Raw genomic sequence first — 27,580 nt, 5'->3', positions numbered from 1 at the left:
AAAATCTGTAAGAATTTCCCATTAGAAAAAGGAAACAAAAATCACACTACAAAACAAAAATAACCAGAAAGATGCAAGGCCATCAAGGCTTTCCATATGCAAATTTATTTAAGTATCAGATTATATTGTATACATATATAAAGCTTTTCTCATCAAAATTCTTTATAACTATTTCAAATATTCCTGTGAACTATTATCAACTACCTGCTATCTCTAATTAAAACCAAAATTAAGTTACCAAAATATGACACCTACAGGCAGAATTCAGTCTTCTTCTCTCCTGAATTTTACTTCAGTTCAACTGTGGTTATAAAAAAAAAGAATTCTCATCATGAAAAAAGAATTTATTTCAAAACCACCTTAATTTTTTCCCCAAAGCCAAAAGAGGAAAATCTGGGATTAAGATTTAAAAAGTGAACTAAGGTACTGAGTCTCTAACACTGGGGTTATTTCAGTTTCAAAACACCTTATCAATACTTATAATAAATATAAAAAATGCCTTTTGAATGTAGGTAACAAGTTCCAAAGGACTGCAGAGCTTCAGGTACTGTCAATAATTTTTTTAAGAAACACCTTTATGAAATGTTTAAAATGACATCTATGAGACACCTGGGTGGAAAAGCATGCATGCATAACAAAAGGGTATGAAAATAAAATTTTAAAAAGTGTACAGCTTTGAGTGCTGACTGAAACAACCAAGCTACCTCTCTGCTATCTCACAGTAAACACAGCATATTACAACATGAAGAGAATAACAGTTGTGATAATAACTATTATTGTAAGTGGAGTGTTTTAGAAAACAAGAACTCAAAAAAACATTAAGAAGTATGGATTTACTAACATAGAGGTTACAAAAATTAAAAGCCTACCAAAAACCCCCTCTTCCTTAGTTCTTTTACTTCTCCTTCCTTTTAAGCCTTCATAGAATGTAAACTGTGTTTTCCAGCTTTATATTCAATTGTAAGTATTAGATATTTACTGCTTGATTGAAAACCTAAATTCTAAGTATTCACACGACTCAGACTTAACCGCCCCAGTTCCTGTAAGGATCATTACACTGGCTACAAACAATAAGCAATAATGACCTCTTCTGAAGGAGAGAAGGAAAAAAAGAGTAAACAAGTGTCCTGGGTTGCAGTATATTCTATTACCATCCTCACGAGCTGTTGAAACCAGGAGGGGCAGTGTTTCCTTGCCTCCTGCCCCCGGACTATCTTCTGTTAATGAGCGAAATCAACACCTGGCCTCATGACTCATTACCCCATTTCGAGATGCTCTACCCAGAGGGAGGAACCAAGCATCCCATCCTGGATATAATGGATTCCCAGAGGACAGGAGCTACACAGCCACCACTCCACCTTCTGAGGAAGAGCAGACCCTTCTACAGGATCACTGCTTCAACAGAACCACATCCATCACTTCAAAGGACTGCAGCCACCATCTTATTGGACTGCTATCACCAGCCTGACTAACAGGGTGTCAGGCTGTATCCTGGCTCTGTCAGTTTGAACCAGTGTTTTCTGCCTCTTTTTTTTTTAATTTCCCTATTAAATTGTTATTCTGACTTGGTGACTCCCACTGGTTTGTTTTCAAACTAGTACAACAAACATGTTAATACATATAGTTTTGACTTCTTGATGTTTTCCTCTTTGCTCAAAAATTTGTTAATACAACTTGCTTTAAAACAAGATTTTTGAGAACACCACTAACAAAACAGTTCCTGTTCTTTACTTCCAATCATCCTAAAGACAGGCTTTTCAGGAACACATATACACACACATATATAAACCCCTAGGCTGCTAAAAAGAGTTGAATGCTGTTAACATGGAATTATGCAACAGGGGGAGAAGAGGGAAGAATTGTGACTATGTAACAGCCTAGGAGCCATAACTACTTTAGACTCTGAATGAGTTACGATACAGGTGATCTAAGTATTTGCAGAAATTTTCACTTCCAAGATGGCTGAAGTCTAAGAGGTATCCCACCTCTGAAATTTGATCCAGAGTTAGTTGTGACTATACCTTTTTTCTTTCTTACTATCCTTCACTTTAGGAAGGCAGCCTGAAGGAACATAACACCAAGAGGGAGATGCAATTACGTAATTTGTTGTGTCCTCTGTTACAGAGTAGTAGGTAAGAACTGCCTATATTCAAGAAGGGTTCTCCTTTCACAAACTCTAGTCTTTCTGTTGAACCCAAGGAAAAATGATTTTGCTAACTGCAGCAGTATTTCACTTGAACTTTTGTTCTGTAAATTTTGTTTTTTGTTAAAGGTAGTGTGTAGATTAAAAAAATTTGACAGTTCCCACACATTGTGAGGCATCAATTTTCAACTACAATCAAATCCAAAACTTCAAATGGAAGTTGAAACATGAATTTGTGACAAATCACAAAGCAGTCCTTGTAATTCTTAATGTATTGAAGACAATTTTTGGCTTGTAAACCTGTCACTAAAGAATTTAGATTAATGCTCATCCAGAAGTTCCAAACAAACTGTAGGCTTGAATGTGAAAAACCTTTACAGATTACCTTGTAACCCACCAGTTCTCTACTCATGAACAAGTTACCTTTCAGAAAAAGATAAGCCTTAACTTTTTTTAAAAATCAATGCACATAAACACTTTGGGGAATGTAGTCTCCAAGGTAAAACAGGTTGTAATCAATACTCCTAAGTAATCCAAAATAAACACCAGTTAATGACTCTAACCTACCTATCGTCAGACATGGCTAGCCAAAAGTTTAGTAATACTACTGCTCTCTGAAAGATATGTGACCCTTGCCTCTTTATTTGAATCCTTATATCTTAGAAGTGATTAGCAGTTACAGAATACAACAGTTAAATTTTTTACTTTCAAATGTATTCAGAAAGTCACAGACAAAACCCAAAGAAATGATAAAATATAGTGTAGTCTGGATGTTCCAAATTACTTTTCCAGTTAATATCCATTTTGATGGGTGCAATTCTGAAGTCTTATAATTATTTTAGTCTTAAACTGTTTCGGATGCTTTATTCAGAAACAGAAATAATGGGTAGTGGATCTAGACAAGAGAAGTGCCATTGTGTGGTATTATTACCCTCCCAGACCTCTGGCAGACTGTCTGCCACATCCATTTGAACATCACTTTTCAAACGCCTTTCTGCAAAGTGTAACTTTGAATAAACAGAACAGTCAGAACTCTCCATTCTTTTTTAACGGATTTTGTTTATACTGTTAAAAGCAAGAGCAAAATACGTACCTTGAAATTTAAGTAGACAGAACCCTCTCCTGTGCAACAGTTCAGACAATAAAACATTTTTCTCCCTTCCTCCATGGCACAGACTACATATAATGTATATATAATTTTTACAAGACACTGATTGATTCAATTCTGCTTTAAATAAAACATTTATTCCTCCCAGCATGACCCTTTCCAAAGGGCATACTCCTACCAGCCATGTTTGAATTATTTGACTGAAAACACCATGATATCAAGCAAGAAGACTCTGAACTCTTTTGTTACATGGTCGTTTGACGAAATGCTCACCCATTGCTCCTGTCCATCGGTGGCCAAGCCTGAAGCAGTAAGACCAAGTGCTGAAACTCAGGCAGACTCTGACTGGACTCCAAAAGTCCCAGGAAGAGTTTGTACCTTTTGTCTTCATTGTCAATATCTGTTATCTCTACCTGAAGGAGACAAAAAACAAACTAACTAACTAACCCAATTTTTTTTTTCCCCCCTCAGAAATCAATGATACAAAAGCAATTGAAACTATCTGTGAAGAAAACCACTGTTCCAAAACAATGCAAGAAACACAGCGACCATAATTTTCCAGAAACCTGTTTTCTTACCTCTCATTTTCAACCACATGCAAATAAAATGGGAGAACACAAAGTGGAATGACTTAGGTGGACATTCCTAGAACAATGTAACCCCACACAAGTACATTCTTTGATTAGTTCAGAAGATCTTATCCCTGTCTTCTTCAAACAACCGAAAATTCCTTAAATTTCTTTTTTTCAACGTATAGACATACACACACACATACCTTTTCAAAGAATGACTATGTCCAGTGCTTTCCTAATATATATTACTCTCACTCACCTATGAAATTTCAATTGTTTTATCTGAATTTACAGCAGCTCATCTTTTCTCACCTAGAAAGGAGCCCTGAAAGATGCTCCTAAATTCATCTACCCAGCAAAGAACATTCGCTAACAAATAATACAGCATTTCTCTGCATAGGTGTTTGAACAAAAGAAAAACGAAACCTACACCCCCATCAGCTCCCAGACAATTCTGTCTCGGGACAGGTGTGTCTATCTCTGTTGAAAACCTGCAGCTTTTGCCCAGACTTGAATTCATTCCAGTTGATGACAGGTTCTTTTAAAAATAATTACTGCCTGCAGTTCCACAGTAAAAGTGTGCAAGGTAAAAGGTCTGACTGTTGAAGGAAGGTTGCTGTAAATAAGACCAACTTGCTACTAAATGAGAAGTAACTTCTGTTTAAAAGTTTGGCTATCACACCAGGAGGGCTTTCACAAATGGAATAGCAATTCACTGTTTACCCAACAAACACAAGTTTTTGGAGTTTAAAAATTATTTGTTACAATAACAAGGTAGCTTCCTCTGTCTTATTAACACATTCTAACACTGAATTTTTTTTGCAGAGTCCAGAAACTTTCAGAATATCAAACATTTCAGCGTCATCTTATAATTCTGCTGAAGATAAACAGCATTAAATGTTAACTTTTCTGTTTCAGCCCAAGTAGTTCTAAGACATCAAACATGGACAAAGTTTTCCTTAGTTCTACAGCCACTCTGGAAGATTAAAGATCGCATCCCAATCTCTTCAAAGTGGCTCTGATACATCAAGGGCAAATTTTCAAAAGAGGCTGGAAAACAAACATTACTGATGCATTTATTGAGCTGCCTACATAATCTGTGACTTTAAAATATTTAGTGTTGAAAAACTGTTTGCTTCTGTCTCTGGAGTATATCTGAAAGCACCATATACTAAAACATTTCAGACAGTGAAAAAATGTTTCCTAGATCTGTCCACTTGAAATATTTTTCTTTACTGCAAATGTCACAGAGCAGACATCAGTTACCCACTTGTAATATATATACTTGATAATGTATAATACTAGATATTTAAATGACAAGGCTGAAAAGAGAAGGGAGATAAACAAGAAAGGAAAAAAGGGGACATAGGACATTAACCTCTAAGGTTCCAAAATATTTAGCATCTTAGCAAATCAAGTACTAGCTAGACAATGGAAGCTCTCACACTGCTTACCCATCCCCAAACCCCTTTTTCAGAAAACTAGCTCTTTAAATATTGAAACCAAATAAGTACTGATGCCTTGAAGAGGCTACCTGAAAACAGAGGCTAGACAAGATTAATAGAATAAAAGCAGGTTATTTATTTGAACGGCCTTCAAAGGTACACCTTGGGAGTCAAAAGCTTCTGAGGGGCTCCACCCAAGGTGGATGCTGGGTCACGGGTTCTTCACACTTTTTTAAGTTTGGTCCATTTGCGTATCAGGGTTAATTCTCTAATTTTAATTTCGGTTAATGATGTAATTACCCCAAGTTTGCTCCTCCTCTCAAAGGCTTTAGTTTACATATTTTGGGGCCTAGGACAACAAGGTGTCCTTGAAGTGCAAACCTAGAGAGGGTTTGTTATGTCTAACCAGCATGAGAGAACAGTAGCTAACAGGGCACACGAAACATCAGAGTTACACACTAGGCAGTACAGGATTTGAAAAATATAAAAGTTAAAACCTAAGGCATCAGTACCATTCTGGATGGTCCACTGAGTACATTTTAGTATATCTGCACAAACAGCACGTTACTTCAAAACACAGACTAAATGTTCAGATCTTTCTAATGATAACTATAAAAATGGCAATAAATGGCACAGACAATATCAACAGATGAGAAAAGCTGTCAGAGAAGGTCCCCTATTAGTAGTGGAGAGTAGATCAGACATCCTACTCGACATGAACTGAATTCCAGTAATTCTGCCTAATAATGCATCTTTACAGACTTGGGTTTACTTTTTTTATGAGCTTAATTAATATAGCACCATAATTTTGTGTTTTGGACAGCTGGATCCTTGAAATATGATTGCTCATGACATAACACATACTAATTCAATTGAAGTCAATCAGAAGAATTAACTTTCTATTCTCAAACACAGAGAGCACTTCTGCAGCATTTCTCTCTACAATGGCCTTTTTACAAGTCACCTATGTTTCTCACTAAGAGTAAAAAAATTAAAGTGAACTTTCTACAGTGTTAATAACTTATAGTTTTTAAGAAGACGAGTGAAAATTCACTCTTTATAATGGCATTTTAGATGCATGCCGTTTCCATTTGATGTGAAGCGGGTGAGATTTCAAAGCAATAGTTCCTTGCTAGAAGGAAGCAATACCTTGAAACAGCACATAGGAATGAGCTTTTAATTTATACTTACTGTGTGTATGTATGTATATACACACATATATCTAGACAGATCTATATAAAACACAAACGTAACATAAGATAAACTTACGTTAAGATAACGTAAGTTTTGCTCTGTATTATTGCCTTACTTTCTGAGACTGAGGTAGAGCACGGTGAGGAATCAGCCACCTCCCACAGCAGAGCATGCTCTGGGTAAAAAGGTAGAAAGTTCATCTTTACAAAGTGCAAGCTAACTGAGATGAGTTACTGCAGTTAGTCAAGCCTCTTGTTTTGTTGTAATAACAGATTAAAAAAAAAATCCACTTTTAATTGAACACTTTCTTTGTAGTGATTCTGGATGATCTATTCAGATGACTCAATCTTGTAACACAGGGTAATAGGATAATATCACTCTACTTCCCCTTCCTTTTTTTTTTTTTTTTTAAAAACAAAACCCCAAAACATCCATCTAAACCACTCCAAGGTTAACCATGCAAAGATAACCTGACATGAACTGCTCAGAGCCTTCTTACCACAAGCACTTGTAAAGAAGAATCTGTCAATAAACAGAATAATGAGGCCCATAACCAGGCATGAACTTCAGATGACCCCAAAGAAATATGAAAAACAAGGGGGAAAAAAACCCCAAACAAACCACAAAACAACAGAAGCAAGGAAAATGAAAGCATGGGCTTTCAGTTTTAACAACAGATTTGCTCAATTCTGGAGTGATTTTCCTCAGTTTCAGGCAATTTCTTTGGCAGTAGATCACAGCTGGCATCATGTTTCTCATTAAAAGGCTGCACTAATATTTACCACAATGGGAGAGTCAATTAGGGGAATTAATTGTAGAAATTATACTCATGATAGATTATAAAACAAAATACAAATTAAGTAAAGCCAAACCTTATGTTAAACTGTTAAAACACACAATTTCACTATCGAGGGACTACATATGTTCAGGATCAAGAATATACAAACATCTGCCTATGTTAATGTTCCTTCAAAAAATCATACCGAAAATTCAGAAGGCAGAATACAGGCTACACAAACAGCATGAGCTTGTCATAGCATATGAGAGATTCAGTTTTGAATCAAGAACTCTGTGCACTTAAAATCTCTCCTCAAACCCAACTTTTCTGCCTTATGATCAAATCTTCCAAAGACTTACCTTAAATCTTTTTGTTATAAGATTCCTTCCTCACAGATTAGCCCGTTAGATGCCTAAAATGTTGAAACCACTCAACAGTTTATCAACTTTCAGTGCACAAAGTTTTGACTCATCATGTTGTTCTACAGATTTGTTATTGCTTTATACTTGTCACATGTGATATGGATGAAGGAGTCCAAATATGAAAAGTTGCCTCACAAGTTAGTTCTATAGCTTCTATAGACCTATTGTTTTATAAAAATTGTAAGATGATACACTTGAAGAATGCTGAAGTTAAATAAAACTGTGGACATCACACATGACTGATAAAAAAAGCCTCTGGCATGGCAGACCACAGGATCAGTGGTTTAGTTTGGTACATTATCTAACACCTGAAATTGAATTTAGTTTAAACCAGTATTTGCAGCAACTGTGGAATGTTGCTGTATCTGAACTACATCCTTAAGTTATAGATACCTATTAATGCAATGGTCTCCTGATCCTATAGATATATCTGATAGACTCGTAAATGCTTTACTGCTAAAGCCATATAATCTGACAATCTGGTGCTGACTGACTTGGCTGATCAGAGTGCCTTTCGTTCAAAAAAAAATGGAAACGCCAATAAAAAGATCCAGCCAATTCAACCCTTGCTCTGAGACAAGAGAAAAACACTATTTATGTATGAGAATGGTGAGCAGGAAAACCAATGCAGACCTCAACCTCCCTCTGCCCACTAGTATCTATTTTGCAAATTCCATTTTTACTCCATGGTAACATGACAGAGTCACAGTTTTCAGCAACAGATTTTGCTCACTACAAAGAAAATAAATGATAAGGATGTTTATAAATGAAACCAGAAAAATACTTTCCTTCACTATAATTGCTTGTTCATGGAGAAAAGCTATATCCATGCTTAAAAGCAACTCCCTGTACTAAAGGCAAAAAATTTGCTGTTACCAAGAAATGCAACCAAAACCTTACTGATTTACACGATTATAAAATTAATTTTATTACATCTACCAGATGGTAAATGTAAGTATTTCAAAATGTGTTCATGTTTGACACTGCAGCATAAATTTGAATTAATACAGCATTGAAAATAGAAACTCTAAGCAGGCATTTGACTGGTCCCTTATTGCTACAATAGACTTGCAATTTGTCAGAACTTCCTTGTAAAATGCACTGGTTTTATGTATCTCCCCAGTCCCCCTACCCAAGCTGTAGTGGTAGAGAATTCATCTGTGCTGCATCTCAAAATAATAGGCTGATGTGACATCAAAGATTTTATTCAGATTTGAGACAGGGAACACTGATGCTAAAACTTCTTCCACTCATTAGACAGGGCTTAACATGGTTTATAAACAATGACTAAAAGGATTGGTAGCAATTTGACTGCATTTCTGCAGTTGCTATCTTGTTGTGCAATTCATGGCTCAAAAATACAACAGCCTTGCCCCAAGGAGTTTACAATGTCATTAAGTAAATCAGCAAAGAAAATACTGTCCTTCCTATACAACAGGTCTGCAGGGTTTGGTCACTGAAGAAAGTAGTCTTTCCACTTTGCAGGTCAGGCTGTGATCTGTCATTCCCTGTTCTGCTGTTATCTGTGCAGCTACTGAAAGTCTGCATGAACCTAAGTTACTAAAATCTACTTCCAGCACAAGGCTGCAAATTCAAATGCTTGTTACAAAGGACATATAAAATTACAAGTTAAATAGAAATTTTATTCACAATATGAACACAAATGTCAAAAATCAGTAAAAACACCCAGCCCAAACACAATCTGCAACAATGTACAACTGTTCCTGAAATTGCATAGCTACTGACTCTGCACATGTAAGATTAGGAGCTTTTAAAGGCTATTATTTATTTCATTCTCTTCAAACCGTTTCAAGATGCTAGACATCCTATCAGCCTTGATGTTAGACACATTATATACTTGTGAAACAAAGCAAAACCACAAGCACATATTAAACATCTTATTCAAGACGTTCACATGCCAGAGCAACATGTTGTAAACCCTTTTTAAAGACAAAACCACAAGTGTTATACTCCCTAACCCATTACAAGCATCCCATTATTTCTAAACCAGGGTTTCTTAAAAAAAACCCAAACCAAACAACTTGTAAATTGTGACAGAGAGGAAAATCCTCCAAGGCACAACAGGGTCAGGCTGGGGAGAGCAGTAACAGGCTTGGAAGAACAAAGCAGTGTGTCATTCAGCCATTGGTCCACTAGCATATGGGCAAGGGCACACAGGATGGAGAAAGTCAACAGCAACTTTGAGAGCAAAGCTGCCAAGCTTAGGCACAGACACTGAGACATTTGCTTAAATGCAGGTCAGTAAACTGAGGTTCAAAACCAGTGAACACAACTGTTTTGTGAGACATACCCTGGAAGTCAGAGATACAGAGAAACAGAAGTGGGGAACTACTACTCCTTTTCCATACTGTTTTCTCCCTCACTACATTTATAGTCTTATTCTTCAAAGTTGAAGAGGTTTTAGTGCTGGAGAAAGTCATTATTGCAATCTTTTCTGACAATCTACGTATCTCTGTCCACAATTGTGCAATTATTTGTGCCAGTTTGGACAAATTTGGAGGAAAATATCCTCTGATAGAAAGCAGATTACAACCATCCCTCCCCCACCAGGCTCGGGGAAAAAAGAAATTTTCCTCGAAGGAAAGTGAAAGAGATAAAAACTATTTATTTAACAAACACATGGGAAAAGGATAATAATGCCAAATAATAAAACCTCTCTGTGTGGAGAGAAACCTGGGAAAATTTCAGAGTCCTTCAGTAGATCTCTCTCCCCCTCCTTGGAGCTGGGTTGTGGGCCCACCTCCAGGCCTCAGTGGAGAACTCTCCTGAGGTGTTCTGATGTTGAAACAGTCCAGAAAAAAGGGGAAAAAAAAAACCAAAACAAAGTCCCAGGAAAAACAAAGTTCAACTCTCCATCTCCCTCCAGAGAAAAAGGAGCTGGAAAAAACTGGCTGGGAAAAAAAAAGATGCTTCTCCATTCTTGCTGCTTGCTGCCACAGAAGCAGAGGAGTCTGTATATCTCTGTGTCCTTGAAACAGAACTGCTTTGAAAAGTTTTGCTCAGTTTTTTTCTTCCCCCTTTCAGGCTCAGTTTAAAGGCACAGAAAGGCACAAAATTAATTTCTGGGCATAGAGAAGTGATAGGGGATACACATCATAAAGTCACCCCCAGACAACAATTTTATCCAGTAATTTTGCAATAAAATTGTAACTTCTGTTTAAGATAGAATACTTCCTAATGGGCTTAGTCTTTTGACTTAAGAAAACAAGTTTAAGGTGCAAACGAGTTTAGTCCCTTTCTGGTATATCATTCTCACCTGTCAACCAAAAGATAGATCTTCCTTATTTGACTTTATCAAGATTACACTTACTTGATCTTACAAGTAATTCCCCTAATTGACTCTCCCATTGTGGTAAAGTAACACCTGAATTTACAGCTTGTATTCACAGTTACTTTCCTGTTCTTATGCCTAATTAACCCACTCTGACTACCCACAGATGAGGGCAATACTGGAGTATGTTTCACATATATTTTTCCTTTTCCTACTTTTCCTTCCATGTCTGTTATTTTGCTCACCAAGTGATTATACTGGATACAGAATACTGGGCCTTGATCTCAACCAGCATTGACATTTTTATATACTCATACACATATTAAAACTTACATTATGAAAAGACACTGGACCCACAATATTTTGTTTTATGCAGTTTTCCTGCGGGAACACAGACACACATAAGCTTCTCACTTTCCATATGTGAAATGTGTACTCTCTGTATAGGCAGCTGTGTAAGAGTCAATGAAGTCAAGTGAAATTGCTTGTCAAAGATACATTTTACACACTTCCCTCAAACTTATTATCCCCTTAAAATACTTCCCCTAGTATTAATCGAAATTTTGAAGTTTAAATGATAATGTGATAGAGTACCTTTCACTCTATGTCTTAGCAATATATTGCCATGTATAGAGTCAGGAAATAAAGAAATATAGTTCAGAGAACACATTTATACAGCACTCTTTTACAGACGTTAAATATTTCCTATGTTTTAGAATTAAATTCAAAAGATTTCCTAGAAAAATGGACACTGCCCAATGACTATGATGACACACTGACATAATCTGCTTCCTTATTGAGCATTTAGTCTCACTACTGCACTTACTTCCTATTTTTGGAAAGCCTTTGTTGTAAAGCTGATAAGAACTTTTAGTTTTGAGAAAACCCACAGAAATCTGTGGTTTATATTATAAAAGTATTAGTTTACTCATACCATTGCTGGATTAGGAAAGTGCAATCTGAAGACCACACACATAAAACTGAATTGGAAACCTGGCAAGGTCAAAGATTTTCTGTGCACAAGGTTCCACAAAAAAAAATTGTCTGCCAATATGTGTCGTTTGTGAAGTCCTTCTTTCCTCTAAAAAAGGTAAGTTTTCCCTTCTCAGAAATGGGTCTCAAATATACTCCCCTCATGGCAAAGGAACCTGTCAGCTTTAAATAAGCCATTTTCATCTTATTTTCTCCATCTACCCTAGTTCACATGTTGATAATTCTACTTTCAACCCATTCTGGATTTTGGTAAATGGACACTTATGTGGCAGTAAGTCATAGCTGAGAGATGGCAACTTTTAAAAAACAGTTCCACTGGCCTCACAAAATGCTCCTGTATAGTAACAGGATTTAGCTCTTGTTTAATGAAAAAAAACAACAGCAAAAACATGATCCAGTTTGTAGCCTGGGCCAGTGCTGCAGATTAAATTCCCTTGCTTGAAAGAAGCTTTTTTGAAGCTATGCTTACGGAGTTATCCCAGTTAATGCAAAGCAACAGCTTTATTAAGAATATCCACATAACCTACACCAAAACCAACAAAAAAAAAAAAATCCCTCAACCACATTCAAAGTACTGTGTCAGGGAGGTTTAGGTTGGATATTAGGAAAAGGTTTTTCACCCAGAGGGTGGCTGGGCACTGGAACAGACTTCTCAGGGAAATGGTCACAGCACCAGCCTGACAGAGCTCAAGGAGTGTTTGGACAATGCTCTCAGCTACATGGCGTGACTCTTGGTGGGTCCTGTGCCGGGCCAGGAGTTGGTCTCAGTGATCAGGGGCTGCTCTGACCTAGACTGGAAGACACAAACACTGTCTGACAGACCAGAAGGAAGTGTCTGCTATCAAAACTGAGCAATCAATTCAAAATCAATTCAAAATTAAAGCTGAAGTCAAGGGTTTTGCATGAACAAACCCAGTGTTCATAGTGCGTGCCTTGTATCCCAGAGGAAGAACTCTGAAGTCAGGCTTTCTTGCACTTTCCTGAGAGCTGGGCTTCACATATTAAAACTATAATTGAATTCTGAGCACATATGCAAGCCTGCTGCATGCAGAAACTAAAGAGATGCACATAATCTCACAGGTAAAATCCTACTCAAACTACAGCCAGTGTACAGGATAAGCAGGTTATGGGATTCAAGTTAAAAAACAAATCATCGAGAAGCCTACCAATGATGAATTAAACTAAGGCTCAGCCACATGTTGTGTTCTTACAGAAATACCCAAGAACTTTTTTCTTCTGAAGTGATTTATATATTAATTTCTTATCTGCTTCATATGCAGCTAAGAAATGTATATAGATTCAATAAACACAAATGTGTTGCCTAATGCATAAAAATGAATAACTCGTGCAGAAAATAAAATCCATTCATTTGTATTCTGCAGGAGATTATGTCCTAATCTGCAAATACATTTCAGCACAGAGAAAACCTCTGAGGACTGTACATAGATATTGGTAGGGAGAACAAGGGCAAATAAGGAAAAAAATGATGCATGAGACAGGATTAATATACATGTTATTGACATTGTATATTGAGTAGGTGTGCATTAATATGTACAAATTTGGATTCATGTATGGCTGAAACTAATACCTGTGCAACATGAGGGACTCACAGACATGTTAAGTAATCTTCTGTGTATGCACCAGCTACTAATCACTGTTTCATAATTCAGGCTGTATGTATTATAAGAATATTCTAACATGTAGAGCAGAGAACAGCGTTGGAAGATACAGACTAGAAATGACAGGATTTTAATCTTTAAATATTACTTTTAAGCTGTTAAATCAGCGCCAGCCATTTCCCTCCATACCATACACAAGTGTTTTTTTAATTTACCCTTCTGATCATCACTACCATCAAGCAGCAGTACATCTACCACAAGCTCCCAGTATTCACCCCTATGTGTAACTGTTGTCTTCATAACCAAAGCCTGCAATTTTTGCTAATAAAGCAAAATTCTTTTAAAAGCTGTTTACATGTAAATGAAACATTGTCAGAATTAGTACTTCCAAAGTATCTTCCTGTAGATAGGCAAAACTAGCGAAGTCAAAGATACATTTCTAGAAAGAAAAACTCACAATAAACTAGGATATTATTTTACAGGAACAAGAGGTTGTTGATATCAACTCCAATTTTAAATAATATTTCAATACTACTCTTTCCAGTTAAAAAAAGGAAATGCACATTTTTAATGAAAAATTCCTTCACTGTTTCTCCATATTTATGGCCTAGACCAGGAGCCATTAAAATACCAGGTGGGTGGTTATCATAAAACTATTTAAGCTGTAAAAACTGAAATAAATTAGTAGCTCTGTTGCAGCCATAAAAATAATCCGAATAGGGTAGGCAGCATCACACACCTGTCACACCAAATGGCACGACAGAAGCACTGCAGTTGGTGGTTTTCTTTTTGATTTGGTGTAGTTGATGTCCTAGCAGTCACAGTCTTGATAGCTGGGTCCCTGGGCAACAATAGCAGCAATGTGGAAAAACTCACTCCCTCAACCAACACAAAATATCACGAATTACTATAAACTAAGAACTATTTTATGAATACCTGAGAGAGGTCCCTCAGATGATACAGAATTTATAGACATCTAAATAAGAATTGTCAACTAGCACAATGGTTGATGGAATAAGAAAACTGTTTGAAAAAAGGATAGCATCTACTGTCACAATTACTAATAAAAAACACGCATTTAAGATACTAACACAATAATGCCTAAAGAAAACCAGTTTTACAATCGACTTATATTTTCAAAGGGCTTAGAACAACATTCCTGACTAGAAACCGCTGAAGAACTTGATCTACTAACAGGAAAAACCCAGAAAGTTCAAACAAAAACCTCCAGTTTATGATCAAATAGTAAAGGTAAAAAGTAGAATTTCTCATGGGTTTATGGCTGCTTCCTTCTTTATATAAACTGTTTTGGGGAGACTGCAAGCATTGAACAGACAAAAATGCAGACCAATTATTGTCATGGCTAGTTTACGTCAAAAGAAACCTCCAATAGACTTTAAAAAAAAAAGTCTAGGGTAAGTAAATGACTACATGATGGCAAATAAAATTTAACAATGGTAAAACTATTGCATTTTAAAATATGCTAAACTAGCCTAATCAAGTCAAAACAGTAACCTGAGCCTCACTGAATGAAATCCAGAGACCTCTGGTTGATGTAGAGATGAAGACAAGAGAGCAATCAAGGTGTTGGGATGCGTAAGCATGGACTGTTAATTTCCACAAGGACAGCACATTCACTTCCCAGTTACCTTTCTCAGGAGGTGTACTATGTATCACAGTGGGCTCTGAGATAGAGGACAGGATAGTTACAGAGAGAAAACGCTGTAGAGGAGGTGGCATGACTGGAATTGGTTACTTAGAGTAAACAAACAGAATAAGGGAAAAAGTGTAGTAAATAGAGAATTAGATTTTCTGGATTTTAATATCCTACAAAACACAGAACAACATCACGTAACAAATCATATAAAGAGGTTAAATCATATAATCACAGAATGGTTTGAAAGGAACCTTAGAGATCATTAAGTCCCAATCCCCCTGCCATGGGCAGGGATACCTTCCCCTAGGCCAGGCTGCTCAGAGCCCCATCCAACCTGGCCTTGAAACAGTGCCAGGGATGGGGCATCCACAGCTTCTATAGGCAATCTGTTCCAGCGCCTCACCACCCCCACAGCAGAGATTTTTTTTCCTGCTACTTAGATTAAACCTATTCTCTTCCAGTCTGAAGCTATTCCCCCCTGTCCTGTCACTACAGGCTCTTGTAAAGAGACTCTCTCCATCTTTTTGGTAGGCTCCTTTCAGGTACTGGAAGATCAGATTTACGTCACCCCAGAGTTGTAGATACAAAAATGCTGCTAGCAAGGATTTTCTTGCTATATTCTAAGCCTGTGAGAGACTTTTCTCTCTCACAGAAGAGGTAGCAGAGTTATGTAAACAACCAAACACCTGCAGCCATGAAAAGTCCTGTTTATAGTACAGTAGAAAAATATTTTGACAATGGATGTTTAGGATTTTAGCCAATCACCCCCAAGGGGTGGCTGATCCTTTGTCCAATTGGACTATGAAGAAAAAAGTCCATAAAAGAGTTTGTAAAAATAATTAAATAAATCAGTCTTGCTGCACAATTCCTGCCTGCTGGATCTTCTGCTCCTCCCTACGGCTGCGGGACACGGTGATATATCCTAGGGCCTAGGCCTGGGGTAATACAGAGTCTTCTCTTTTCCAGGCTGAACAATGCCAACTCTCTCAGCCTTTTCTTATAGGAGGTGCTCCATCCCTCAGATCACCTTGCTGTCCTCCTCTGGACTGACTCCAACAGATCCATGTCCTTCCTGTGCTGGGGACCCCAGAGCTGATGCAGCACTGCAGGTGGGGTCTCACCAGAGCAGAGCAGAGGGGCAGAATCGCCCCCCTCCCCTGCTGCCCACGGCGCTTTGGATGCAGCCCAGGACACAACTGGCACTCTGGGCTGCAAGGGCACATGGCTGGGTCATGTCCAGCCTCTCACCCACCAGCACCCCCATGTCCTTGTCAGCAGGGCTGCTCTGCATCTGTTCATCCCCCAGCCTGGATTATTACCGGAGGCTGTCCCGGTCCAGGTGCAGCACCAGCACTTGGTCTTGTTGAAGCTCATGAGATTCCCATGGGCCCACTTTTTGAGCTTGTCCAGATCCCTCTGGATGGCATCCCTCCTTCACAAAGTTTCAGCATGTTTTGTGCTCAGTGATGCACGGTGTGTACCAATGCTGAAAATTTAGCAGGAGATACCTAAGGCTGAATCACCGTTTATCCACTGAGTTCTTTGAAATGTACTAATAGAAATCTGATTACATCACTAATGAGCCCTTAATTTTTCTGAAACTGGGATCAAAGCTGAGTACAAACTGTTTCAACCATTCTGCACTTACACCTTCATTACGAAAGACCTATTAGAGAAAGTGAATCATCCCCCATGAATCCACTCCAGAACATTCTTATCTTCCTCTGAAGCAATTGCTACTGGTGACAGAGCGCTGCAGTGCCCAGAGCTCACGCTGAAAACCTGTGTGCACGCAAGCGACACTGCTTTTCTCTCCACTTTGCCTTATCTGCTATACTTGTGTAGTTAATGGAAAATATTTCATTTGCATCTTAAAGTATTTAATTAATCATACACGCTACAATTTATGTTCCCAGAAAAAAAAAAGTTTCACATGTTTTCATATGGATAAATTGCATCTTCAAGGAATGGAAATTAGTGTTTTAAAATATTAATTAAAACTTAAATTAAATCTCTTAAGCTTAATTTTTATGCATTACCAGCAGAGAAACAATGTCTCTAGAACTATAAGCAACATAATAACAAATTTACTCAGAGTTGATAGGAACATAAATCTTTCTTCTAATTAAGCATTTTTCACAAACAAAAGATGGCTGAGGATGAAACAGATACAGCTCCTTTACTTGTATTGGGCCAGATCAAGCTAAATGCAGGTCATTGTTACGTGATAAATGGTTTCAGCAAAACGACTTCTCATGTTTAAATCTCTGACATGAGAAGAGGCAATGGCAAAAGCTGAAAATCACTGGACACTGACATTCCCATTGAGACCGTTCTTAACAAAGTCATATGAAGAAACACCATGGAAACAGATACACATTTTTCATTAACAGGAGAAAGAGGAACAAAGCAGCAATGGAATCTTGACAGTCACTCCAAGCTCTCAGAAAGTCAGTGCAGACATAACCAAGGTTGCTGAGACACAAGTTTGCATATGGCACACAGGAATTGCCTATATGAAGGAAGGAAAATGTGTTGTGCACATCCCATATACACAATACAAATTAAATCGTCAATTTTTCAAAGCTAAACTTTAGGGAAGAAAATAAATAAGAAAACTGCCTAAAGTTACAATTTTAAATCCTTAATAGACATCCCTTGCAATTTTCAAAACATTTTGCCCTCAGCAGCTCTCTATACCCCAAGATCATGAAAAAAACCATAATATAACAAGATAGGGGGGAAGGCTATATGAGATTACCTTCTCTAAATGACAAAGCTATTTCCATTTAAGTGGCATGCAAGTAGTAATTACATTTTGCATTTGCATAATAATTAAACAATCCTTTCAAGAAAAGGTGTGTCTTATAGAAGCTTCACAATTAATAACTTCTTATCTTAAAGTAAGCCTTGGTTTACTTACAGAAGCTTTGCTAGTGCCACTGTAACCTCCTGGGGCAAACCCTCACTCATTCCTGTAAACTATGCCTTGTAAGTGGTCACTGAGCAGAACAACTACGTACACACACACACACACACACATAACCTGTTAGCTGACACTTCAGGCTTGTTAGATGCTGCTTTGAGTCATTACAGACTATACATATTTATGTACAATTTGAAAATAAATGCATTTCCCAGCTTAGATGAATACAGATAAATTTTGATACCAACATTCTAAACAATGTCTTTCTTCTCCCTCCAGTGTTTTTTAATATATAAAAAGTCAGTATTTTGACCCATATTTTTCATGCACCAGTTAACTAGAAAATTACAGAACCTGAAGAGCTCAGATAAAATTCATCAAGGGGATTAAAACAAGGCATGCCTCCTCCTCCTCCCTAGCATGGGATGCTGTTGGAATGTGAATTAAAGACTCTCAAGCCTTTGAAAAATGAGGACCCCTGAATTTTTAATTTTGTTAACTAATCATGAGAGAATTGGAAATCACTGTGTTTCTGAGTGTTTGATAGGTAGCTGCTTCCATAAAGTACATTTTTAATTTTGTAAGAGCTGGCCTATTTCCCAGCACACTGATTTGTGGGACCACTACTTACAGCACCTAGAGCATAATTAAATATTAAGTCCCTCCTTGATGTATGCAAAATCTGTCTAAGAGGATTAGTAGACACACTGACGGTGGCTTTCACACATTTTCTGGTAATTGAACACTGCAATACCATTAAAATTATCTTTATTCAATAGAAATCCACGTTCATACTTTATAATATCTGCCATCCCTTTTTGTGCCAAGGAATGGTATAGGAAAAGAGGGATCTCCTAAAAGCATGTAAAAAACACCAAGCAAGTAGTGATACAACAATCTGGAAGCAAGATAATGAATACATTTTGGACATATTTGCAATTTAAAGCTCATTAAAAACCCCTGAAAACTAACAACCTTTAAACACATTCCTCTAAAATCTAAAAACAGCATTCAATCCACAGCCCTTTCCCTCCCCATTTGTTTGAAATGGGATTTTTTTTTTAAACTATTTTGCTGGATGAGAGAGGATGACCAAATTAATAAAGGTGTAGTGATGCTAGAGAAGGTGACACCTACAGACAAGACAGGCAGACTGGCATAGTTTGAAAGATGATATTCCTCCTGTCTACTTCTTCATGCAGGATTACCCAACAAGCTGTGCTACAATACACCCTTCTGTAAAACAGGGTAGCTGTAAAAGGTCTTTGCACCTGAAGCGTGAACTTGCATGAGAAAATTGTGTCTTAACCCTAATGCTCTGCCACAGCTCATACACAAATCTCTCTCTTTGCTTTTAAGCAGCCATGTAAGCACAGACTTCTGCAGTGTTCTTGTTCCACTAACATACCACAAAGGACCGGGAAGTGTACAGTTTTCAATCTGCTATTTTATGATGATATTTTCCATTCTTGTTAATTCACAAAATACGCAAACTTAATATTCAAACAAGGCCATCACTTGCTTTTCTAGTATCAGCTTGTAGACTAGCATTTGACATCAGCTGACTACAAGAGGGAAAAAATCCAAAATAAATAGTCCACATCTAAGACCACTCATTTGTTTTCTTGGATATTTGTGAAGAACCCTGAATTTCAGTGATGGGTATCTAATGGACAAAGCAACACGACTCTTCCATCTAAATAACACGTTAGTTACCTAGCTCAAAATATTCAAAGAAAACAATCACACTGAGCTTGAGCTGACATGAAAATGAGAATAATTTTTAATATATTCCAATAGGACTCTTGTAATTGCACTCTGTAGCAGAAAGTGGGGTGCATAAACTATGATTTTTATGTATGTACATATAAGCACAGCTTTCACTATTGTCAGGCATGAAAGCTATTTCTACACTTAGCTAAATAATAAATAGTATATACAGAGAAATTAGTATTATGGTGTTGTGTACATATTTTCATACAATTATCTCTGAAAGGTTTGAGCTTATCTAGACCATTATTCAAGCTTTATTACATGTCTTCTTGTACTACTTGCTTACTCATCAGCAAAAGTGTAAAGCACTGAAGTGATCAGCAACACTGTGTTATGAGCAGATGTACTGTTGCTCAGTCAGTACAAACCTCACAAAAAGAAAAGCAGGTTTTCCTGCTTGAAACTAGTTGATTTTAAAAATCCCTTCAGGAAGCAGAAATTAACTGTTTATATGGAGAGGCCTAAACAGGCTGGCAGACTGGGCCAGCAAAATTTGCACAAGGTTTAACAGTTGTGCTGCACCTGGAACAGCACAGGTGGGGACAGCACAGTTGTGGCTGTCTCAGCTCTGCTGATGGGCCTTGGGGGCTCTGGTGGGCAGTGAGCTACACATCAGCCAGCAGCATATGAAATGCATTCAATTAAGTCCTAAAATTTGGTTTTGTAACCAAATGGAGGTGTGTTTCTTTTTGCAAAGTTATATACATTCTGACTTACAAGAAATATGGGAGAAAATAAAAGTTTGATAAATATTTTAGATAAAATCACAAGTGTAATGAGTGTCATAAGGTTTCTGTCAAATACAGGTTCTTTTTCTGTCTTCTACAAACATGGCTGAAAGCTATTATCTACCTGTAACTTTTTTCTTAAGACATACTCTAGTTCAATTTTTTAGAATTGGAAATGATTTTGAATTAGAAAGCAGGTCACAGGCAACACAAACACTGACAAAGGATTGAACTGAAGAATCCAATCACAGACACCCAAACAGTAGTTGAGGAGTTAAATGCTGGTATTACTGTGAATACAAGAGGAAAAGTAATTTCCAAAGAAACCAAGAGATAAGTACTTTCTTTTCCTTTTAAGATTTTTATTAGGATTGTTCCCTTGGATGAATTTAGCACAGCAAGTCAAAACTGAGATATTGCTTCAGGTTTATATGAATATAAAGTGGGTTTGTGCACAGATTTTTTTGGGAGCTATTAGTAATATTCTACTTTTGTTCTGTAAGGTCTTGGCATGGTGGGAGGCACTTAGAAAATGAACAAAAAGTAACTCTGCTTCTGAACAATTCTACATGCAGCAAGTGCTACTCACATGATTTCAAAATTGCTACACATTCATGAAATAATATTTAAAGGCCCAAGAAAAAAAGTCCGTGGCCAGTAATTATCATTGTAATTGTGAGTAAAATGTGACGCCAAGTGGAAGATAAAAATGGAAGGTAAAATTGACACGAAAAAAGGGTCAGAAAAGAAAGAAGGTACAAAAACTTCAAAGTCAGTGCTTGACATGGAGGAAAATCATTAGTCTTCAGTCAAGTTCAGTACTATGCACTCCTGATCCTAAAGAAAAATCAGAAAAGTCCCTTACCTTTACAAACTTTGTTTTACGAAGAATCAGAATGTATCAGAAACTTGATTTAAAACAGAAAAGTAGGATTAGTTTCCAGACAACAGGATGCATCACAACCATATTCTGCAGACCAACATTTCGTTATGTAATCCTCTCATTAAAACAGCCTAATGCTATAATTTGCAGCAATCAGTATAAATACCTTTGTTTCAGGCCAGCAAGCTCTAAGAACGGCTTGTGTCCTGAAGTACACCAGCAGCTTGCTATCCTCATCACTGAGATGGAAGGCTTGCTCCAGAATTTGCAATACCCTGATGCGAGGCTTCACTGCTAAAGAATCATCACCACAGAAAGGTCTCAACCACTCCAGGAGGTCATCTGCAGAAACTATTTTCTCCCTGTAATTAAACAACACGGTGTTAAATAGTCTCTGGTAATAATCCTAATGAAAATACTACATGCATTTTCAAAACTTAACAAGCACATTCATTATGTAAGAAATACATAACACCAGGAAATGGAAGATCTGACCTCTGTGAGGCTGCAGGGAAACCGGCCCTTGTAAATCAGGAGCCCATCTGTATATTTACATATTTTCCCACAAGCTACTCTGGTACCATACAATGGTGCTCGGTTTCAGCATCTGGAAATCCAAGTCTTTTCATGGTGTCTGGGCCTTACTGATGCCTGTACTACCACACCATCTGACTTTACGGAAAACCAGCTTGAATGCTTGCATATTTAGTATAACATTTTTATCTCTGAATGCTTATTCATACTGTCACCCTGCATTCTCTTTCTTTCTTTACAAGCCCCTTCTTTCTACTCCACACACACTAAATTATTTTCTCCCAGTTGCAGCTCTAGCCATATTTTTTTTTTGTGTACCATCTCTAGCCAGCTTGATCATTCTCAGTTCTTAGCATGATAATGATTGCAAAATGCCCAAAATCCTTAGAAAGAAAAAAAAAAAAAAGAGATGTTAAAACTCCTAAGCTTTTGGGTTGGACTTTTAATTATAAAAACTCTTAATTATATCATTTGATTCAGAAGGTGTATTAAATCAAATACATTCTAACTGTGTGGAAGCATTCACAGTACACAGATCACCATGAACTGACCAAGCAGTTAACAGCTGGAGACAGAATGATGTGTGATGTCCCTCGGAGGAGGCTATAAACTAACAAGTACCAAATCAGCAAATACTGTTTTAACATCCAATAATATTTTAAACTCAAGCTAACTCTTTTCTTAAAAAAAAAAAGAAGCCAAGCAAGTGGCTCCTGGTAGAGTGTGATTTGTAACTAATGTTCCCTTGTCTTAACAAGACAGACGGGAAAGTAATATGAGACAGAAAACACCAATTTAGCCTGTCTTTCAGCTCTGAAATAATAAACACTGACATCTTAGGTTTTCATATTACAAAGATTTCAATTTTACTTAGGCTTTACATTGTCTGAATAATGCTGTTAGCTCAGAAGTCCTGCTGAATTAGACATGCCTTTGCTGAACAGGTGGCATTCAAACTGTAAATTAAAAGTTTGGGAATTAAAAGGACCTGCTGGAATATTTCAAGAGTTTGTAGAGCTTGCACTTGATGCTTATATATGTTTTCCTGAGGAAAATATTCCTGTTTTGTAAATCGAGTAGCTGAGTTTTAAGGTAATAAATAAGTATTTAAAGGAATATGAGTGATCTCTTGCAATCATCATTACTTTCACTCCATCTTATTGTTTCAGCAGTTAAATGCTGATGAAATATACAAATCCAGAAGGTGCACTCCAGAAGGTGCATCTCAGAATAAAATAGTACGGACTCATCCATTATACCTTAGAATACTGCAAATTATATTTACTGCAAATTTTTACATCAATTCAGTCTCCATCAGTATCCAACATTCAGCTAATTTAATGTCATTGGAGAAGCCTCAAAAAATAGTGTCACTGTTTTTGTGTGGCTACCAGAGAGTATTGGATTTTATTGTCATTATTATACATGACTTTCTTTGTACATCTGGGAAAACAAAGCTGATTTTTTTTTGTTTCTTCCTTGTCTTTACTGAGAATGAAATGGAAAATGTCATTGAGATATACAGGCCATTATGTGGTCTGAAATAAGGACATTCCCAAAAGAGGGGAAAAAAAATGTGGTGAAGCATCATATAGCGTTTGGGAAATTGTTTCTGCACTATCCCTTACAAATACTGACCAACTTAGATATCTAAATTCAGATACCTGAAAGTGAATAATTATTATTTGCAATTTATCAACAAAACTGAAACAAAAGCAGTGACATATTCCTGGTAGATATACAATCTGCAGAAGTCACAGCTGAAAAACCATTTTCTCAATTCACCATAATACAGAGTTATCCAAATTTTAGGTTCAGTGCTTTCTTCCAAATGACAAGTAAAGGCTTCTGTCAGGGCTCAGATTTTGAACATGAAAAATGACAGCCCGTTCCAGAATAAAGTCTTAGAAAATTAAGTGCAAACCCATTACATATATCCATGAAGAAAAATCATCCATATTCAGTATTGTACCTTCAAAGCTTTCATGAGAAGCATCTTTCAAAGTCTTACCCAAAGAATCCGTACAGGAAGCTCTTACCCTTTTTCAACGCTTGCATGCACTGCAGAAATTATACCTTCTAGGATTCCAAGTGGATCTTTCTCTGTTGGAGATGAGTCACCATTTCTGCTATTAAGGGAAGACGAAGTTACCATTAAAATGGTCCTTAATATTGTATCTCATTTTATGCACCTGTAGGATTTTATTAATTGTTCGATAATTATAAGAATTTTCCATTTTCGTTTCTTAACTAGTACCTTTATTTTTATGTCAGAGTAATGCAAAAAGTAAAAAGGAAAGAGTGGGAAAAAATACTAAAGCACTTAAACGGAATTTGAAAGGAAAAGCATAGTTAAAAGTTTAGTGCTTCTAACACAGATTAGGTGAGCAAAATACTCACATGCAATCTCACTACCTTAAAGATCAATATGAACTAAAGAGACTTAAAGTTACACATGAATGTCATCATCTTTTCCCTCTGAATCATCTTGCAGTATCTCTGTTGGCTGAAATCAACCTGACTGTAACCTGAGTCAGCAGTATCCTATCTGCGGATTTCACTGGGATCGAGCTGCACACAACAATGGCCACTGTGCGTACGTGGAATAGAAAAATGTCCATCACTCCCATCAGACATTTCAGTTAAAATACAGTTCTCTTCAGCAGGTCAAAAGGTTGTAAAAATGGGGTGAAAAAAGAAACAACCAACCAACCCAAAACCACTCTGGTAGGAAAAGAAGCTTTGCTCATAACTCAATGAAAATGACATTTTCAGCTAAGGTTTGCTATAAAACAGACTCGGTGCTGAGAGAGGGAGAGATTTGCCCTGGTACTCCAACAAAACATACAGTGTCTCCCTACGGAAACCACTATGGTGGCAGTGATGCCTGGATGAACAGGAAAAACACCAGCTTTGCCTGTCTTAATTTGTCAAGGCCGCATTAAAGAAAGAGAAAAAAAGGCAAATAGTTCCCAAGTTATCTGACTATAGATGATTCAAAAACACGAGAAAAAAAGTGTATTTTCTCTATAGTTCATCACCATATCAAAGCTCTTCTGCTACTAAAAATGTCAGCCTCCTTCTAGATCTGCTCTTAGCAATAACCAACACATGCCCGAACTACTTTGACTGTTCTATCTAAAGCCAAAATACCACACAGCTGACAGAAATGTGCAAAAGTAACCACAATATTCCAAATTTTTTTTTGTCAGGAGTTAGGGAATATTTACAATTTTGTCATTCATTACATCAGTAAGATAAATGTATTTTCTAAACAATGATTATATCATATGGCATAGAGACCTAAATCTTTATAAACTTTAATGTCTTCCTGCATTCAGAATTTTCATCTTTTCTATTTTTATCTTAATGCGTGGCCAGCACTCCAGTGTACAACACTAGATTTAAAATAAATATGACTCTATTCAGAACAGAAGCAAGATGATTTGTTTCACGATGAAAAGCTAGCATCCTCATTCAATATTACTATACTGCACTCCTAAGTTTGAAACAGGAGTAGACGGCTCGTTAACACTGGTCTTTTTCTCAAAAGATACTGTACATATGACTGACAGAAATGCTGTTCTTAGTACCAATACTACCATATTGCAGCTAAATAACTTTTTTAAGAGTGAAGCTTAAATCTAGATATAATCCTAAGCATCTTCAGAATATTTGGAAACAATAAAATTATAATTTATAGTACAGAATAGTATATAAATATTCCCAGAGACATGATATGTCTCCAAAAGATAAAATCCCTTTTCACCAAAACACACAAAAAATTCATTCTCAGAAAAAAAAAGAAGTGTATTTTCACAGAAAAGGAGACATAACAGAATTGAATGCACTGTTTAGGAAAAAAAAATATACCTTTAGGGCAGATGTGTGGAAATGGTAAAAAGCAAAGCAGTATTCAAATGATCATTTTATGCATCATGGCTAGATGCATTAGGAGATGGTTAAAAATTTCTTTAACAACATAAAAAGCTAAGAAAATTTATTATAGGTCCCTAGAGTGAAGACAGATATAAGGCACTTCATTAATACTCTTTTTATAAGCCATTTTGTTTGTGAATTGTTTACAGGCCAGATTTAAATTTTCCATTTTTTGTGCCCTTTTTTTCAATTAAGTTTGTAATAAAAACACATCTACAAAGGGCATTAACATGGCATATCAAAAGGAAACTAGAATACTTATAAAACTTGCACACTAAGAAGAGAATGAGTATTGAAGCAGAAACAAACAGGATATTTGCAGCCCTTCAATACTTAAAAGGGGATTATAAGAAAAATGGTGACAGACCAGAGAGTCAGTTCAGACTACATGTAAGGAAGGAACTTTTTTCAATGAAGCTGGTGAGATACTGGCACAAGTTCTCCAGAGAGATGGTGGATGCCCCTTTCCTGGAAACATTCAAGACCAGATTGGATGGGCTCTGAGTGACCTGATCTAGGTGAAGATGCTCCTGCTCATTGTAGGAGGTGTTGCACAAGATAACCTTTAAAGGTCCCTTCCAACCCAAACTATTATATGATTGTGCAGTGTACAGAAATTGAGTTCTTACTGCTCTACTTACACTTACTTATCTTTAATGGACATGAACAACTACCATATCAAAGGAGACCGACCAGCAAACCTTGGACTTTGGGTATCCTCAATTTAGGGATCAGTTCTGGACAGTCCTAACCCTTGCTCTCCAAAAAACCTTCATCTCTCTAATCCAAAATGGAAGTTGATAGCTCCGGTAGCAACCAGGCTCTGAGCTCCTCAAAAAAAACCAAAACAACCTCTGCCCCAAACAAACAAAAAATCCCCAAACCCAAATAAACAAAAAACCCAAACAAACAAACCCAAACCAAACCAAAACTGATCAAAAGAAATGTATCTGCAAAAGTTAACGGGCATTTCTGAAAACAAAAAAAACACTGTTTCTGACAATACATCTGTGAAGACGATTTTCAAAAACAACAGATGTATGAACATTTACAGAAAGCTTCAAGTTTGTCAGACACAGACAGGTGACACAGACAGGTGTCACAGACAGGTGTCTTTTACTAAGCAGTAGGAAAGGAGAAAAAGATTAATCTAAGCAGTAAGCTACGGTTATCTAGAATAAGGAAGTATTTAAAAAATCTAGAAAGCTTAATACTGCCTTTACTGCCTAATGGTTAGAGAAACTAAAAAGAGATGACACCTCATGAGACAAACAATCCTGTAGAGTTTCCACAGATTGTTGCCCTGTTCTTTTCTTAATAATTAATGATTAAAAATAAGCAGCTACTAACAGAAACAAATACAATTAATGGAGGATTAGCCTCCACACAGATTATATGCTATTTTATGCACATTTTAGACAACAGAACAGGATCCAGTGTTCACCTCAGAACTCCTAGGTATTAGCTTGGTGTAATTACACTGATAAAGGCTTATTTTGATTTCAGATCAGAAAAAGTGATGCATATTTAATCACATTCGTCAAACAGAATAAAGTACAAAGAACGCCTGAAAG

General features: G+C 36.9%; 1 protein-coding gene across 3 annotated transcripts in view; it reads right to left on the bottom strand.

The window, feature by feature from the left end:
- NBAS (NBAS subunit of NRZ tethering complex) overlaps positions 1–27,580 on the bottom strand; it is a 166,111-nt gene that overhangs the window by 18,330 nt on the left and 120,201 nt on the right. For 2 of the 3 annotated variants that reach the window (XM_032104139.1, XM_032104137.1), the window contains 3 exons: positions 24,107–24,196; positions 21,700–21,895; positions 3,525–3,664 (listed from right to left, as the gene is read on the bottom strand). In XM_032104139.1, the coding sequence (XP_031960030.1) occupies positions 3,525–3,664; positions 21,700–21,895; positions 24,107–24,196 (426 nt within the window). The remainder of the gene's footprint in view (positions 1–3,524; positions 3,665–21,699; positions 21,896–24,106; positions 24,197–27,580) is intronic. The other variant, XM_032104138.1, reaches the window with a different exon arrangement.

The sequence above is a fragment of the Corvus moneduloides genome, chromosome 3, assembly GCF_009650955.1.
Source record: "Corvus moneduloides isolate bCorMon1 chromosome 3, bCorMon1.pri, whole genome shotgun sequence".
In the NCBI taxonomy this organism is placed as follows: Eukaryota; Metazoa; Chordata; class Aves; order Passeriformes; family Corvidae; genus Corvus; species Corvus moneduloides.
The sequence above is the reverse complement of the archived record's forward strand: the minus strand, read 5'-3'. Positions and strand labels throughout refer to the sequence as shown.